The sequence below is a fragment of the Strigops habroptila genome, chromosome 1, assembly GCF_004027225.2.
Source record: "Strigops habroptila isolate Jane chromosome 1, bStrHab1.2.pri, whole genome shotgun sequence".
NCBI classification, from domain to species: domain Eukaryota; kingdom Metazoa; phylum Chordata; class Aves; order Psittaciformes; family Psittacidae; genus Strigops; species Strigops habroptila.
The window spans coordinates 135,556,286-135,572,711 of NC_044277.2; the positions used below are offsets into that span (position 1 = coordinate 135,556,286).

General features: G+C 36.1%; 1 protein-coding gene across 2 annotated transcripts in view; it reads left to right on the forward strand.

Moving 5' to 3' along the window:
• The window catches only part of KCNH8 (potassium voltage-gated channel subfamily H member 8), a 174,874-nt gene that overhangs the window by 104,642 nt on the left and 53,806 nt on the right, over positions 1-16,426 (forward strand). For both annotated transcript variants that reach the window (XM_030476954.1, XM_030476961.1), the window contains exons 6-7: positions 1,088-1,245; positions 6,551-6,758. In XM_030476954.1, coding sequence (XP_030332814.1) covers positions 1,088-1,245; positions 6,551-6,758 — 366 coding nt within the window. The remainder of the gene's footprint in view (positions 1-1,087; positions 1,246-6,550; positions 6,759-16,426) is intronic.

Consider the following 16,426-nt stretch of genomic DNA (forward strand, 5'->3'; position numbering starts at 1 on the left):
AATGCTTAATTGTAGGCCACCTAGATTACAAACAACACAGCTGACAATCCTGTTACACACAGGACTAGCATGCGGAAAGCTGCCTCATATAACTTGGATATTAAAGTCCACTGGCTATCAGGCTGCGAAGACCATCACCCTGCAGTTGTTATTTTGTTATTTTTTAACAAGAAAAAAAGTCAATCACACTCTGATTGTCTTCCTGACACTTGGGGTCTCTTCTTGCTCTTTTTTGAGATGGTCTTCAACATGAGGCATTACAATTTGCAAGGCAGCAGGCTAATTATCTTGAAGTAAAACACCAGCCTTGATGGTTGGCTGCATTCTTTTCTGACATTCTAAAAAGTTATACAAGTAGTTCTCACTAATGTTAGTAGAATTGGTACATAGCTTCAGGACAGATTATAGTCTTTGTCTTGTAGGACATGAAAATAATGGAGACTGTTGTCAAGACCTGAGCTTTTTTTTGAGTGTTTATGTGTTTTGGCAAGACATGTCAAAAGTATATCTCATATTGAAAGACACTTATCCTGGAATGTGTAGGAACACACAAAATGCACAAGCCACCAAGCAATTCATATCACTTTTGTGACCTCCACCATAGCCCCAAAGCCATTTTTTAACAAGTGAGTTCAGCATGTTTCTGTTGATAAACAAATGGTTATCCTGGAGGATGACATTTGCTCTCTGTGCTGGACAGTTATCACTAAAAGAAAGTTTCAATTGCACCTTTTAAATAAAGCAATTAATGACTTTTTAATCTCAAACATAAATAAGTTTTATGCACAGCAATCATACCCTCATTTTTCATAAAGAAAATACCAATATTTGGTACTGTTAAAAGAGCAATGTGATTAGTTTTGTTTGGTATTTTTAATTCATGCTCCCTTTCAAATCAATGAGTTTCAAATGTTTTAAACATTATTTTTACTCCTTATTGTTGTATTTTATTTGTTTCTGTTTTAGATTCTTCACCTGGTTCTTGCCATGCGTAAGAAAAACAATCAGTGTTACGATGGATTCCTGGTGTTATCCCCAGGAATCAAGAAATAACTGTCTCTGATTCTGTTCATTCTTTGTCAAGCAGATATTATTTTAAATTTCCGAACAACATATGTCAGCAAGTCTGGCCAAGTTATATTTGAAGCAAGATCTATTTGTATCCACTATGTGACTACCTGGTTTATCATTGATTTGATTGCTGCACTTCCTTTTGATCTTCTTTATGCTTTCAATGTCACTGTGGTAAGTACTAACCTGTCTTTGTTCTCCTTCAAGAGTGGTTTGGGTTTTTTTTTTTTTTTCCAGATCTGGAGACTTAAGCTGAATGAACTAAAATACTTTAGTGTGTTTTTCAGCTTTGTAGTGTATTTTCACATTAGATGCTGATGGGAGGAATACAATGTAATCATGCATGTTGATTAAAAATATTACAAGATTAGATGTCAAAATGGCTATTTATTGTCACGAAAGACACATCTTTTTTTTGAGTTCAATTATCCTTACTTTGTAGACAGGTGCACCTATCTTAGATTCCTTTTTACTTACTGTACTCAAATACAATTTGCTATGGCTTTTGCTCTCTTATGCTGCATGAATTCAATCCTTAATTTTTCAAGACTTGTAAATTGTTACTGTGGTGAAGTAAATTATTGTTATGGTCAGTACAGTTAGCATTCTTTACTCAGCCAGGAGTCTTTTTTCTCTTTACCTATGGGCATTCTACTGCAAAAATTACAGCACAATCACTAATTTCTGTGTGTTCTAACATCTATTACTTACAAATGTCATTAACTTTGGCTTTGATTTTGTCTTTTTTAGGACTATAATGACAAAATGTTTTGGTTGCTTTGAGAAATGTGTGGGTCTAATGTCTGGTGATGTAACAGTTGTGATGGGTTAAATTTCTATTGGTTTAATTATGCTATGACAGGTTTTTACTTTAATAGCTTTGTTAGATTTAGTAGAGTAAGAATCTAAGCAAAAAAGCAACAAACTCTGAGAAAACCCAAACACTCCTTCCCCCTCTGAATAAGAAAGTTTAATTTTGGAAAAAAGCGTTGGCAAAGTTCTCAATTTTGTGGATTTTTCACACAAGACTTAGGTTTTTAAGCTGTCCGCTTTCTAATTCTTAGTTTTGATCTTTTGTAAACAGATGCACTCAATCCAATTTTCGTTAAATGTGAGTTTAATGTGTACATAGGTGTTAGGATAGACACATATCAGAAAAAAAATGACCAAAAACCAAAAAACAAAACGAAACAGAAAAACACTAACCAGGAAGTCTCCCATGTAAGGTATCATGTTTGATTTTATCACTTAGTTCCATTTCTTTTGATGATATTCATTTTCACTCCATTTGTTGCATAAAGAACCATCAATCTGATGCTAGAGGAGTAGCTTTTAAAATCAGTTAGTAGTTCTACATTCTTCAATCACTGTCTTTTTATAACCAGAGGTTAATCTATTTAAATACACAACTATCTCAGTTTATCCCCTACATTAAAACCAAACAGCCACTATAACTATGTTGATATAACTTCCATTAAGAATTGTTCATTAAATGAAAAAAATAAGCTTTTCCTTCCATTGGGAAGACTGCTATGCTTTCTTTACTGAATTCTGGATTAAGTCCTAACACTGAACCCCAAGTAATAAATGATATATGGCAATGTTGATCTCAAAATTAACACTGACTGACAGACATAGCTCCAACGAGTTAAATAAACGCTCCAAGAGTTAAATACTTTGTTAGAAGTTTTTGCAAGGTCCAATCTGTTTCCTTTATTTGCTTTGCCCAGATTTGTTAGCTAACTGCTATATGGTAAAGACATAATAGAGAGTCAAGGGTGCCAACCCTCTCCTCCTTCTGGCGACTGAGAGCAAATCCAGAATCTGGGAGTCTGCACCCTACATTCTTCCCAGAAAACTTGGTCATTTTGCTCTCTGTAAGATTCCTTGATGGGAACACAGTGTATTTTCAATTGTGGAAAGACATGGCAGATGTTAACATAATCCTCAAGATAACAATGACTATCAACTGTTTTGAGAGCTGGGGGGAGGTGTTAATCACATTCCACTGTTTTCAGACTTTATGATTTAATAAGTCATTTCCTCATGTCTGTTCTCAGATTTTCACTCCATCGACTCTCAGATGTTGCCTCAACAGAACGGTGAGAATGGGCATCAGGGGGCATCTCACTCCTTTGCTGTTCAGGCCCTGACACAAAGGCCAAATCTTTAGGGATGCTCTAAATTCTGCAAGCTATAGGTACAGTGCCATATATACCTAGGTATGTATGGCACATAAATGTCATCCTCTGGTTAGAGACTTGTGGAGTTAGAGTGCATGAAAAAGCTGTAGAGTCTCTCATCATACTTAGAGATATTTCAAAAGAAATAAATATGAAACTGTATGAGTTGGCTCTACTGCCTTTACACGTTGCAGGGATTCTGCCCTACCACTAAATGGGTGACTCTTTGGAGGTCAGAGACTGCAGGCGCATTCCTGCTTAACTTCAGTGCCTGATGAGATCTCAGCTCCTACCATCCTTGTCTTCGTCTGACAGAAAGCATCCCTTAATCTGTGGAAATGTGATGTAAAGTGCTGTCAAAGTAAAAATCAGGCCATTAAATACTAGTTATAATGACTGAATTTGCTCCTCTCTGCAAATACTGGTGTTTATAGAGCAAGAGTATAAATTTTTGAGGAAAACCAACTAACCAAGCAGACAAAAAAGATTACAGATCCCTGCTACTCGTAATTTCTTAAAGTGTATCCATGTTTTCTCACTAACTCCTTTTGCTATAGGAGATGATTCTTTCAAGCAGAGAATATCATCACTTGTTTGTAGTAACTTTATTTCTCAGTGGTTGTCAGCACTATGCTATGATTGAGTTTGTGTTAGTTTTAGATAAAATTCTATCTCTGTCATTTTGACAGAAAAAGGTTAACCCAGTTAGTCTAAAACAATTAACCAAATGGAAAATTTAGATGGTGTGTATCTCTGGGCAAAGAAAAATCTACGCAAGCACGAGTGCTGACTCCTCAATTTGTCTTTTTAAATCTGTGACACAATACAAGAAGAGTGTTTGGCATGACTAATGAGAAAATTCAGTGTAATTACATATGATTAACTACATCTCTGTTCAAATTGATGCAGAAACTATTTTGAAAAGAGGAGGCCTTTAAGCCTTCAAATGAAACATGTTTTCACATTAAAAAGAATATTATGATATCTGATTCACTGTTTTTATATCTATCAATATTCTTAACCACTTAACAAAAATGGGCAGAATGTAGTCGCAAGTGATAACTGGCAAGGCACACTTACTGTAACAGCCCTTTTGAAGTTTCTTATTTGTCAGAATCTAATAAAAAATAATTTCACCTAAGTTATAATTATTTGTTTGTGATGTGGTAAAATATAGGCACTTACATAAAGATGAAAGCTCCAATGTGAAGGCAATAGCAAATAGACAGTTATTATATATGCAATCATGCTCATATATTACTAAAACACCTTGAAGAGTAAGCCATGAATAGAGACCCCTTTATGTTAAAAGTGCAAGAGAACCATGTTTGGTTCAAACAAGCTGGTGAGAGAGAAGAGAAGGAGACTTTCGGAAATTACTGCAGAAAAGGAGGCAGTTGGTATAGTGGCACGGCATTCAATTAGAATAATTATATTTTAAGAGTTATATGATCGGTTTAATACAAACATGGCAATTCATTCAAATATTTTACAGCCTTCTGCCCAGATTTGCAGATATTCTTGTGTTTAAGGCCACAGACATGACTAATTTCACTGACTTATTGTAGATGACATGAGATGGATAAAAGAAATGCAAGAAGAGAAGACCTCATAGTTGTATGTGTGCTCTGATGTCAAATCTTATTCCTGACAGCAGTGAACTTCAAAGCGTATTAAAGAAGTGTCATGCTTTTGTTGATTTTCTTTTTTCCCCTGCTATGTACATAAGAACAAGCTTTTAAAAAATAATGAAATAACGGGCAGTAAATGAAGAAGGTTGTGGGAGAAATACTTACTATCAAAACTGTAGTAGGAATTAAAAATGTTTGTGGAGTTTTTTTTTTCTTTTTACAGGTTTTCCACCTACTTAATTCCTGAGACCGGATTAAAATCAATGAATTGTTAAATCTTCATTAATAAATCTAAAATACCCCACATTACAGAATTTATCAGTCAACCTGGACGTAGCTGTTACGCACACCTATAAAATAAAGATTTCAAATTATTAGTTGTAACAGAAGCAGAAACTTTTAGCTTCGGGTTATTCTGGATTAGCAAAAGCAAAAGGATGTGGATCGAGTTTATAGACTTTCTCTTCAGAGAGCTCGTTACTGTGTCCTGAGAGGCTGTGGGATGACATCAAGTCTGAGGTTATTTTTCTAGCTGATGTGTGTATCCTGAATCAGCTAGGTACATAGTAGGTATTAATCCTAATGTCTAATTAATGAAGAGGGGGAAAAAGGTGTCTAATATTAATGAAAATTATGCCTATTTAATCTTAAAAAAAATTAATTAAAAATATTTGAGGTCTTAATCTGCATATTGCTTGCTAACTCTACTCAACAGCTGAAACATGAGCCAGGTATATTCCATGCCAAACTAGGAGCTGTGCACACCGGTGTGGATAAAGATTGAAGGATGTTTTGGAGGGGATGGGGTCATGCATATACTACTCACTTTGTCCATTGCTGTCTATCCTCTGAGGCCAGAGCCCATAAACTTCATAAACTGATGTACACTTAGGGTGCTGAGCAGATTAGGTGCTGCTTTTGCCACATATACTTGAAAGGCAGTAATATTTTAAGAAAGGAATTTAAGAACGAGAATTAGAAGTTTTAATATGAGCTTTTTTTGGCTCCAACTTACTATAGAGCAGTAAAATATGCTCAGGCCTATGAGCACATGCTTAAATCTGAAGAACAAATCTAAGTCTTCTTCACTCTCTGCTTCCTTGTTCTGCAAAATATCTCCTATATGTTATTGCCTCTCCCAGGCTTAATTATTAAGCTGGTTTCATCTCATATATAGTTGAGTTAGGCTTACTGCTTGGCTGTTAACAGAAACTGAAAATCATTATGTGCCTGAAGATGTTTATATTGTGGTTTCATATGGAAATCAAATTAACATTGGTCAGTTTGACAATTATGTTTCTCTTCTAGAGGAAGATCCAGGGAAAGATCTATTTTTGCACAAACATAGATTTTTAAATTAAGTACAAAAGAAGACTTTGCATGAAATAAAAGTCAGAAGATGTCCTAATATTTCAAGTTGCTTTGCTTTGAATAAGACATAGTAAACATATATGTACACAGCAAAAATGAACACTATTTTTTAAAGCATGTTCTTTGCTATTTTCTGCTGGTTTAAGATTTAGTCTAAGCAGCTATGTAACTGAATGAAGAGTGGGAAAAAATTCATAGAGGTTTAAAAGATAAGAGTTTCCTTTCATTGAAACAAGAGAACTATGTGATAGAAGCCAACTGCTGACAAGCTGTTTTCTCTCCCTGTTCTCCTAGGTTTCCCTTGTCCATCTCCTAAAGACAGTGCGGTTACTACGCCTCTTGCGTCTCCTTCAGAAGTTGGATCGTTACTCCCAGCACAGCACAATTGTTCTCACACTTCTCATGTCCATGTTTGCCTTGCTTGCTCACTGGATGGCCTGCATTTGGTATGTCATAGGGAAAAGGGAGATGGAACAGAATAACCCCCTTACCTGGGACATAGGTAAGTTCTTCTTTCCACCATATACATATATGTGTACACATGTATGTATATATTTATATATATAAAAAATATATATAGAAACACACGTATAAGTCAATATATCCTTTTTTAGTTTAATCTTATACAATTATTTAGTGCTGTTTGTAGAGGAACAGAAGAGACTGGTGCTCTGAATTTCAGGTCAATCTGAAAAAGAGGGTTAAAATGAAAAGAAATGGGGAAAGTAAAAAACAAAAAGATTTTTAATAGTGATACAATGTTTGGGAAATTGAGGATCTGGATAGAAAAGGGCTAGACGGACTATGTAGAAGAGCTGATGGGAAAGTTAATTCTATTTTTGCAAATTAGGCAAATTCTTCAACAGTGTGTGCTGTTTATTCCTTATTCTACATTGAAACAGTCCCTGAAATGCCTTCAGTTTAAAAACTCCCTTTGGATATACTGCTTAGCTGGTTTACAGGCTTTGCTCTTTTGCACAGAAGACAAGGTGTCTATCAGTGGAGAGATGGTTTTGGAATGCTTAGTTTTGATCCAATGTTTAATTTCTACCCCAGCCTTTATTTTGATTACATAGAGTGATCCAGATCGACTCTTTAGATTTGAAGCTTTTCCTTTATGGTTTAAGGTTTATTATTAAAGGTTGTACCAATGTCTGATAGTACAATGGGGAAAAGTATCCCTTGTATAGGAGCCTGGCATCACCGGGTACTTGCATACTGTTTAGTGTGTTTCACCCACTAGTGCAACAGCTGATATTCCACACCTTCCCATGTGAGTCATTCTGGCTTTGCTGTAGAAGTGAATTTCTTTTGCTGTCTTTCTCGGATGATGTATCAATGTCAATCATCCCTTTTTCTTCCTTCTCTTTCTTGTTCCTTGTATTCTATGTTTTTAATTCTACTTGTATTTACTTTTAGCCTAAATCTATTACCTGTTCACTGAAGCAGGAGAGGAAACAAGGCCAGTGATAAAATTAACTTGAAGGGGGAAGTCCTGCTAGTTTTCTTTCTGCTGTTAGATACTAAATGCACAATTAAAAAGCATGTGAATAATTTAGAATATGTAAGTTATCTGTGAGAAGAAAATAATGCTTATGTGTCTTTTTCATAAACGAAGAGTATCTAAAGATAAGACTGAGTTTACCAAAAGAAAATATTTGGGAGGGGGAATAATGCAAACACCTATGACCAAAGGCTCAATGACATGCATTCAAACTGCAGTATGTCCTGTTCTTATTTCCTTTAATTTCTTTCTTCTCTCTTACTTAACCCCATAATCATGTCTCTAAATATCTTCTAATAACAGTGAGTCTGAAGGAAAAAAGACAAAAATGTTAACGGTATCTGACCTCAGATGAGGTGAGAATGCTGGGTCAGGATGAGGAAAAGAAGAAAGAAAGTCCAGTAAGCACATCTCTCCATTTTGTCCATAAGTTACTGAACGATTTGTGGAGTCTTTTTATTTTTCTAGTTGGGTGTTTATTTCTTCTTCCTTTTGTAAACCAGGTCTGTGACCTGCTGCTGAACTCCTCGTAGAGTGTAAACCTCTCAAAGAAAAGACTGCAGCTGTAGGGGAGAACATACAAAGAAAGCACACTGTGCACAAATTGGTCAAATATTGTTAACAAAAACCCAAATCCAGATAATAATAATAAAAAGAAAAGTCTCTTTGGTGGGAAGTAATTATGAAAACACATCATCAGTTTATGTAGGCCACAACTGATAGCTGATTTCAAAGCATTCATTGCAGCCCCAATAATGAGGATGGGCTGCAGCCGTGCTCCCCAGTTGGAGCTGCTGGCCATGCTCGCCATGCAGCCTGTCCCTCTCTTTTTTCCCTGAGCCAGGGCCACACTGGGAAAATGGAAATTCTCCTTATATCCCCTGGAGCTCTTGGCATTTACTGCTATGAAAACATTAGCTTTCACCCCTCAGTTTTGTCCTCTCTTGGGCAAGGGCACTAAAAAGTGAATGTCCCAACAACTTCTTCAGAACCAATCTCAGTTTAACTGGAACAGAGCCATTTCACAGAAGTCTCATTTGCATCTCAACAAAGAGTGTTGAGATCTGGATTATCACACATTGATAATTTTCCCTGGACAGCTGCAAGCAAGGCACCTCCTTGCTGGACGGGTCAATGCACTTAGTGGTGTGTACTCTTAGACTTTAAAATCCTACCTGGCACAAGAGCTTCACTGTTGAGCTTAGAGCCTGATTTTATTTTAGTTTGGGGATTGGTTTTGGGGTTTTGTTTTGTTTTGGGTTTTTTTCCCTCAAATTGAGTTTTTGCATTTTTGTCTAGAAAGCTGTTCTCTATTTAAGTGCTTTAAATGTATATGATTCTAACTGCAATGACTCCTACCAACCTCCTACAGATATTAGTTCTGTGGTTGTCAGAATGGTTATTTCTCTAAATTAAGTATTTTATGGCTTTGGGGATTTGTTGGGGGGGGTGTTGTTGTTGTATGGGCTTTTTAAGGGAAAGAGTTTTAAAATGTTCAAGTATTACAAATTGGGTTTGAGAGCTCAGAAAACTCCAGATACCTGGCATGAAGCCATTATTTTGGAAAGATGACTTCTGTTTTAAGCTTATGTGTCACATATATGAGCAGAAAGATAAGAATATGTAATTTCTTCAATCAGTGCAGATTCTGCTGCTCTCCACATGCAAACTAGTTGCTGGTGAAACATGATGAAGTTACATCTTGGCCCTCCATGCTCTATAATTTTTGCTACTCTGGCGAAAGACAGCTACGCGTGGGTAGCCTTTCTTTTCACCTTAAGAAAACTTCAAATGACCAATCTGCTACACTTCACAGCATCCATGTAGGTGATATATTGAGGGGAGAACAGCAGGTGTGATTTAGGGGATGAGTGATTAAGCAAAGTAAAATGAGATCTGGAGATCATAATAAATCACAAACAGATAATGCACACAGGAGAAATCTTGCTTGAGGTGTAATACAGTAAGACACTGAGGCTATTCTATTCTCCTATACGAAGGCCTCAACTGGAAAATTTTGTAGAGTTTTGGAGAGCATATCAAGGAGATTTATTACTGCAGGAAAAGCAGTAGAATATGATCCTTAGTCTTTTATTTACGGGTTTTAATTTTTAAACTTTAAATTTTGTTACATTAATATAAAAACTGGATACTCAAGTTTCCATCAATAGAACTTACATGAAGTTCATTCCAGGCATTGGGTGGCTTCCTAATTGGCGGCATTAAAAATACAATATAAAAAATAGAATGCCTATACTTTGTTATTAAAAGGAATGTGTTTCCCCTTTGGAAAGTATGCTTATTCTTCACTGGAGTGTCTCAGGTGGTGTCCGCCTGAAAAACTGGTGTCATAAGTTTGGATGTTGCAATACATACAATAGCTGAAATACAGGGATGGGTTTGTTCTAAGAAATGAAAACTATGCCTGGAATGAAAAGATTTCTTGGTTTTTTATGTTTGCTTCTATTTTGCGAGGGAGAGGCAGAGGGAGAAAAAGAAGCTTTTAGCAACCTCCTTACTCCATTTACTGCTTCTTCAGAAAGCCTGCAGCACAGATTTCAAGACCTAGGTTTTGCTAACACTTTAAGCAAACATTTAAAGCTATAGTACTGTTAACATAATACTTTGGACCTTGCTCTGCCATCAGACATGCCCCATAGCCCAGATCTCACAACATTGACTTTAGTGGGAGCAGCGTTTGCTTCTGTGTATCTATTTCTCTGGCTAATTTAAACACATGAGGTGCTTAATTTGCATTTGGATTGGGGCAATGGGAGTGATAAAGTTCTCCCTATGAAAATACCCAGACAAAAAAGTGTATTTGCTTTATTCTTGCTGGGCCTAATTGTAAGCCTCTATTTCATTTTTCTTTGTCATTCAGGCAACATTATCATTACAAATAATATAAAAACATGGTTACATTCATAAATTTAGCCACATGGTTGTACAATGAGAAAGATGTAGTGTCTGTGAATATTATTCGTGAACTGTCATGACATTGTGGCATCGGGACATATGTCAATGTATTATAATGTTAAAATCTAGATCTCTTGCTTAGCTCTAGTGTTGTTGTTTTAACAGATTACATGAGGTATTTGGAAGATATGCAGTATGGGTACTGTTTTCAGCTAGAAACCTATACCTCAGCAAATTCTACATCTTAGGAAACAGTTGTTGTATGTGCAGGGGCTTAACTTTAATGTCTGATAAAAACACGACTCCTGGACTAGTCATTCTCGGTATGGTCCTTGTCCTGCGTTTCCCTTCTAGCTTTTTCATATCCCTCTCTGTTACATTCTATGTTGTTCCTTTCTTTGTTCTCATTGGTGAAACAGATGTTTCCCTAAGACATGGCATGATTTTCAGCAACCTGTAAAAATAAGATTAACTTTCTGCTAGCTGACACGGACTAGGGGCTAGACTGTGTTGAGGTTCCTGGCTGATCTTACCACTCTACTGCCATTGACTTCAATACAATTGCTCTCATTTCTACAGATTTAACTGGTATCAGATTTAGGCATAGGTTCTTTATTTGCTTTCTGCTGTTTTGAATTAGTATATACTGAGCTATTCCCCTTCAAGTTCTTATCAAATATGTGAAATGACTTTTCAATCTGTCTCTATGGGAAACAGATAATGTTGAAAATGTTTCCTGTTGCTAAAGGCGTTCATTCTGTGAGAACCATATGAGCTGCTGAAACTTCGCTATCTTGAGTGTAGTGAAGAAATTAGGAGAAGGCCAGGAGTCAGTATGCTGGGTCCCTTAGATAGTCAAGGCTGCCAGGCTTTGTGTCATTGTATTAAAAAAAAAAAAAAAAAAAAAAAAAAATCATTCCTGTCCACCAGAAATTCAGCTGAAACTTTTATTAGTCCACCAACAGTAATGCTTATAACATTGACTATGGAGGAGTTGGTATCAAAGCAAAACTAAAAAAACCAACCAAAGTTGTGTTTTTATAGAAAATAAATTGTACGTTTTTACTTTGAGAGCAGCTTTAAAATGAGGAATCTAGAAGTGTATTCTTTAGCTATTTAAATCTTTATTTCAATAAACTACCTCCACTCTCATCTCAGATTTTAATTTTTTAATATGCAGCACTTCTGAAGACAAGAACTCAATCATGACTGAACCACTATACTTTCACATACTCTGCAATATAAAAACTTCCCCCCAACTTCACTTTGCACACACTTGCAGTCACAGCCTTTAAAGAGACTTGTCTGCCTGACTCCCAGTGAAGGATTTATACTCTGAATTAGCTCTCAGGGCACATCTCTCATTCTGGACAAGCAGCTTGGGGTTGTCTCTGTCTAGCATACAGATATGAAGTAGGTTGTTCTGGTGAAAAACCAAACAGAAGCCATTGATTTCTTCTGTCCAAAGAAGGAGAGAGAGGTATTGTTACTGAGCTTCACTTGTCTTCAAGCCTGGGGTTCAGGCACCGAAACTAGTGTTTAAGGTATGGAAGATAAAGGTACAAGGCAAATCCCTTTAAGAGAACACCATATCCTGGTCTATAGGTGACTTCACACAGCATTCTCCCTGGGCAGCTCTCTGCCTTGAGCTCTGGTTCTTTTTTTCTTTCTCATACTGATGTGATTTCAACAGAGGAGTGGCCAATGCCTGAGTCTTTTACTAGAGTCTCCAGTGTCTGGGTGCAGCTACAGATGAAGGCTTGGAATCTCCACGGCTGAAGAGAACAGAGGCCTGAAGTCCATGTTCCTTTTTATCTGTGAGGTATTAGGTGAATTAGGTCTGTTTTGATCTCTTCTATCAAGGGTGGGAACAGCAGTTCAGTTTGTTTTGTTGCATTGATAGAAGAAAGTGAATCGACTGCCAGAAAGAGCAGTTTTAAATTTCCAAGGTTCTTGGCCAAGAAAACTGTATTCTACTATAAAATATTCGTTGAGTTTCACTGCTCCAAACACACCCATCCATCAGAATTTATGAACACTTGAAGGGGGAAAGAACTTCATGCTGACTGAATTGCAAAGGACATCATTCACTAGCCGTGATCAACTGTTCCTTCCAATCTGTCATCTCTGTACCGGAATGTTTGATTCCAATCTCTTTTTCAGTCTGCTTCATTTTGGTTTTGATTAATTGTTTTCTTAATTTTTTGCCGCTAGTAATAACAGAACATATTACTTTGAAACTATGGTCCTTTCTGGTTTTTAAGAGGGAACTTCAAAGAAAAAGAATTAAAAAAAAAAAATAAACATGGTTGTCATGCATGAGTGCTGACATCTTCAGTTTGGTAAATTGAATTATAGTGCTCTGTTGACCTGGGGGGTAACTGTATTGAAGGTCCACTGTTGCGTGGAATATACATACCTATATACTCACCTGTCTATTTTGTATGTCTAGAGGAGCAGGGCTGAAAGTTCACTTCTGATTAGTATATGAAGGAAATGCTGATGGTTAGCATTCTTGTGATGTATTTGGGGGCAGCAGTATCTAAGAGACTTAGCCAACTAGTTTGGGTTATTTCTTGCAGCACTTACATGAAATAATTAGCCCCTGAACTGTCTTACATGAATAATAAATGGCAATAAACTAGAAAACCAAAACAATTACTTTGAAGCTACGAAAGTTTTCAAAGCACACGTTTCACAAATAATTACAAACACCACTTATTACGTTGTACATCCTTAGAAAAAGACAAGGGCATATCACAGTACTGGAGAATTTCACAGTGATGAAGGCAGTTCTATTCAAAGAACTAGGAAACTTCTGTTTCAACTAAGGCAGTTTAAACCGAAGTTTTAAACCCCAGAAGAATACCTTACACTGGAAAGCTTTTAAAGATCTTCAACATTTCCTGGATCCTTTTAAGTTTTACTCCTTAGTAAAAGTAACGCTTTCATTGTACACACAATGCATACATTTTCCATTAATTAATGTTTGAGACTCCCAATTTCTAGCCTTGCAAGAACTAAAATAGGTAAATTCATTAAAATCATGAAGAAATTAGAGTGAATAAATGTGTTTATTTTTTCCAAAACAACCAAAAAATATTTATTTTAAAGTGTGTTGGATGCATTACCCAAATAGTTAAAACAATTCTGGTGCAGAATATTGGATATAAGGCTCATTTTGGAGAAGCTTATAGTGTGAAATATTTATGAAAGAAAACTTAGTTCTTTAATCTGATTGGGTTATATGTTTGAATAAGTATAATTAGGAAGTGAAAGTGCTTCTAGTTTTTTAAAAGGAAACACTATTTGCAGATAGTGATGCACAGATTTTAGTACAATACTAGCAGAGTCACATAGTTTTTCACTCATCAGTTTGTTAGAATAAACACACAGAAAGTTGACAGCTACAAGGGGGTTTTATATGCATAGATGTAATCACCTGTACATGTTCTGGAAACGTGTGGAGTCCTTTCTGCACATGATAAAGTCCTACACTTACAAATGGAGGTCTCATAAAGACTTAACTGAAAACTTGGCCCTACTTTTCTATTTTATGTGTAAAACACACTTGCTAGGAAAGGTTTTCTTTATTAACATCCCTTCTTCCAGACCTGTGTATAACAGACCTTGGCAGGATTTAAAATATAAATTTAATTTATTTAATTTTTAAAATATCCATATAAATTGATTTTGCGGAAATAATCCAGTTTTGTGTTTGAAAACCCAAACCACTAGTTTTGTGATGGAGCTGTGCCAAACTAAACTGTTTGTTGAACTGAACTGAGACATTTCGCTTGTGTTTACTTTAACATTAATTTGTATTTCAGCTGCTTTAGGTCTTAGTAGGTTTTGTTCTCACATTCTTCCCTGCTCTTTTCTACAGGCTCAGTTCCTTGACTAAACCATCTTTTCCTTTACACACCATACTTTGACTTCTAATTGAACTATTTTAGCAATCACAAAAACCCCCATGACTAAGATACCCCATTGGATTTACAGCCAAAAAAATAGAGATGAAAGTACCTTATGAAACGGAGTGTGAGGTTTTTATGTGGTTATTAATACATTTCCAAGATTTTGTACCTAGGACAAAAATTTTAGACAATTTTTAAGTGAAAAGTAAAAATCTGGTGTGTGGATGAAGCCCCTGAGATTCGACAAAGTGAAAAGCGTCCTGCTGTGTCTAACTGCGGATTACCTACATATCGTTCATTAATTCCACAAAGCAGTTTTTATCTCAGTGGAAAAGCTGTAGCTGGACCAATTTCTGCAGCCGCAACAGAAATTTTCAGTGCCACATGTAGGGGAAAATCTGCTCAGTATCCACCCTATAAGAGGGAATAGTCCCAGGAGGTAAAATAACACCATAATCTTTCCACATGGCTTCTGTAATGGGAATGCCATAGAGTATAATTTATTGAAAGTTGCAAATATTGTGTGTCAATTAGAAATCACATCAGAGCGTTTAACCCTTAACTGCTCTACTTTGAATCATAGAAATGTTGGCTGGAGAGAACCTCTGGTATTTATTTAGTCCAGTCAGCTAGCTAAAGCAGGACTATCACCAGCACTAAACGGCGTCAGACACAGCTTGCTTCATTCAGGTCCTGAAACCTAGCAAGGCTGGAGAAGCCTTGATCTCTTTGGTAGTTTGTTCTGGGGTTACACTACCCTCTTTGGAGAGCTTTGTACCAGTTTGCTAAAACATCAGCGTCTATTCCACATAGGTGTAATATGAAGTTTTGTTAGGATTTCACAGAAGTTTCTACTTCTGGTTTTAAAGAGCATGGCTTGGCTGTTCAAATTACAATGTTTTAATTCAGTTTAAACCCACAAAGCTTTTGCTATGTATTTTGAAATCTTTTCAGCAGCTGCTGCAATATTTGATCGGACTGCCTCTTTCAGACCATCATATAGGTAGAGATCCTGGGTTGTTAGAATGCCATATTGCATCCCATAATGACTATAATTGCTTTTCTTTTCTTCTATAGCACATGTACGCCTTACATTTTTGGTCTAGAAATGTCCTTTGTGTACATTCCTATTTTATATTTATTTATCCTTTTTCCTACCCTTTAACAGAGCAGGTGCTTGATAAAAGAAGGGTTTTCCCGCTACTAAAAAATAATTTCCATATAAAAATGAAGAAATTATTCAAGACTCTCTTCTTTCCAAACTTTCTTCCATTCTCACATACCTTGGAAAATATTCATGTTTCTTTTGTACTTTCAGGTGACAGATAGTGCTTAAAGTTAACTAGTAAGTACTTTCAGCAAAAGAAACCAATGCAGAGTTGTGAGAGTATGTCATGACATTCTACAGTTTTACACAGACCAGATTCTGTAAAAGTAATTATACCTAATTATTCTAAATTATTTTTCCATTGTCAGATCTAAGGTAGCTATAGATAAAAACACTAGTGCTTAGGATTTCCTTATGTCACACACTTCAAAAAGACCTGTCAGATCTGCAGACATAGATGTTTCGTTTCAGAACTGCTGTAACTTTAAACACATCATGCTTCCCTGTTAATATACCAGATTTCTTCTTTACTTTTTATTCCTTTTTTTACATTAAGCCTTCATTACATTGCAAGTTCTTGTTTTGCTATTATGTTAAGACATAATGGGGAGTAAAATATCCCCTGCTGTTGATTTTACCCTCATAAAAGCCAAATATATTTGAATCTCAGATTCCCTGATTCCAATGACACATAGAAAAAATTATATTGAAAAATGTTACTTAGG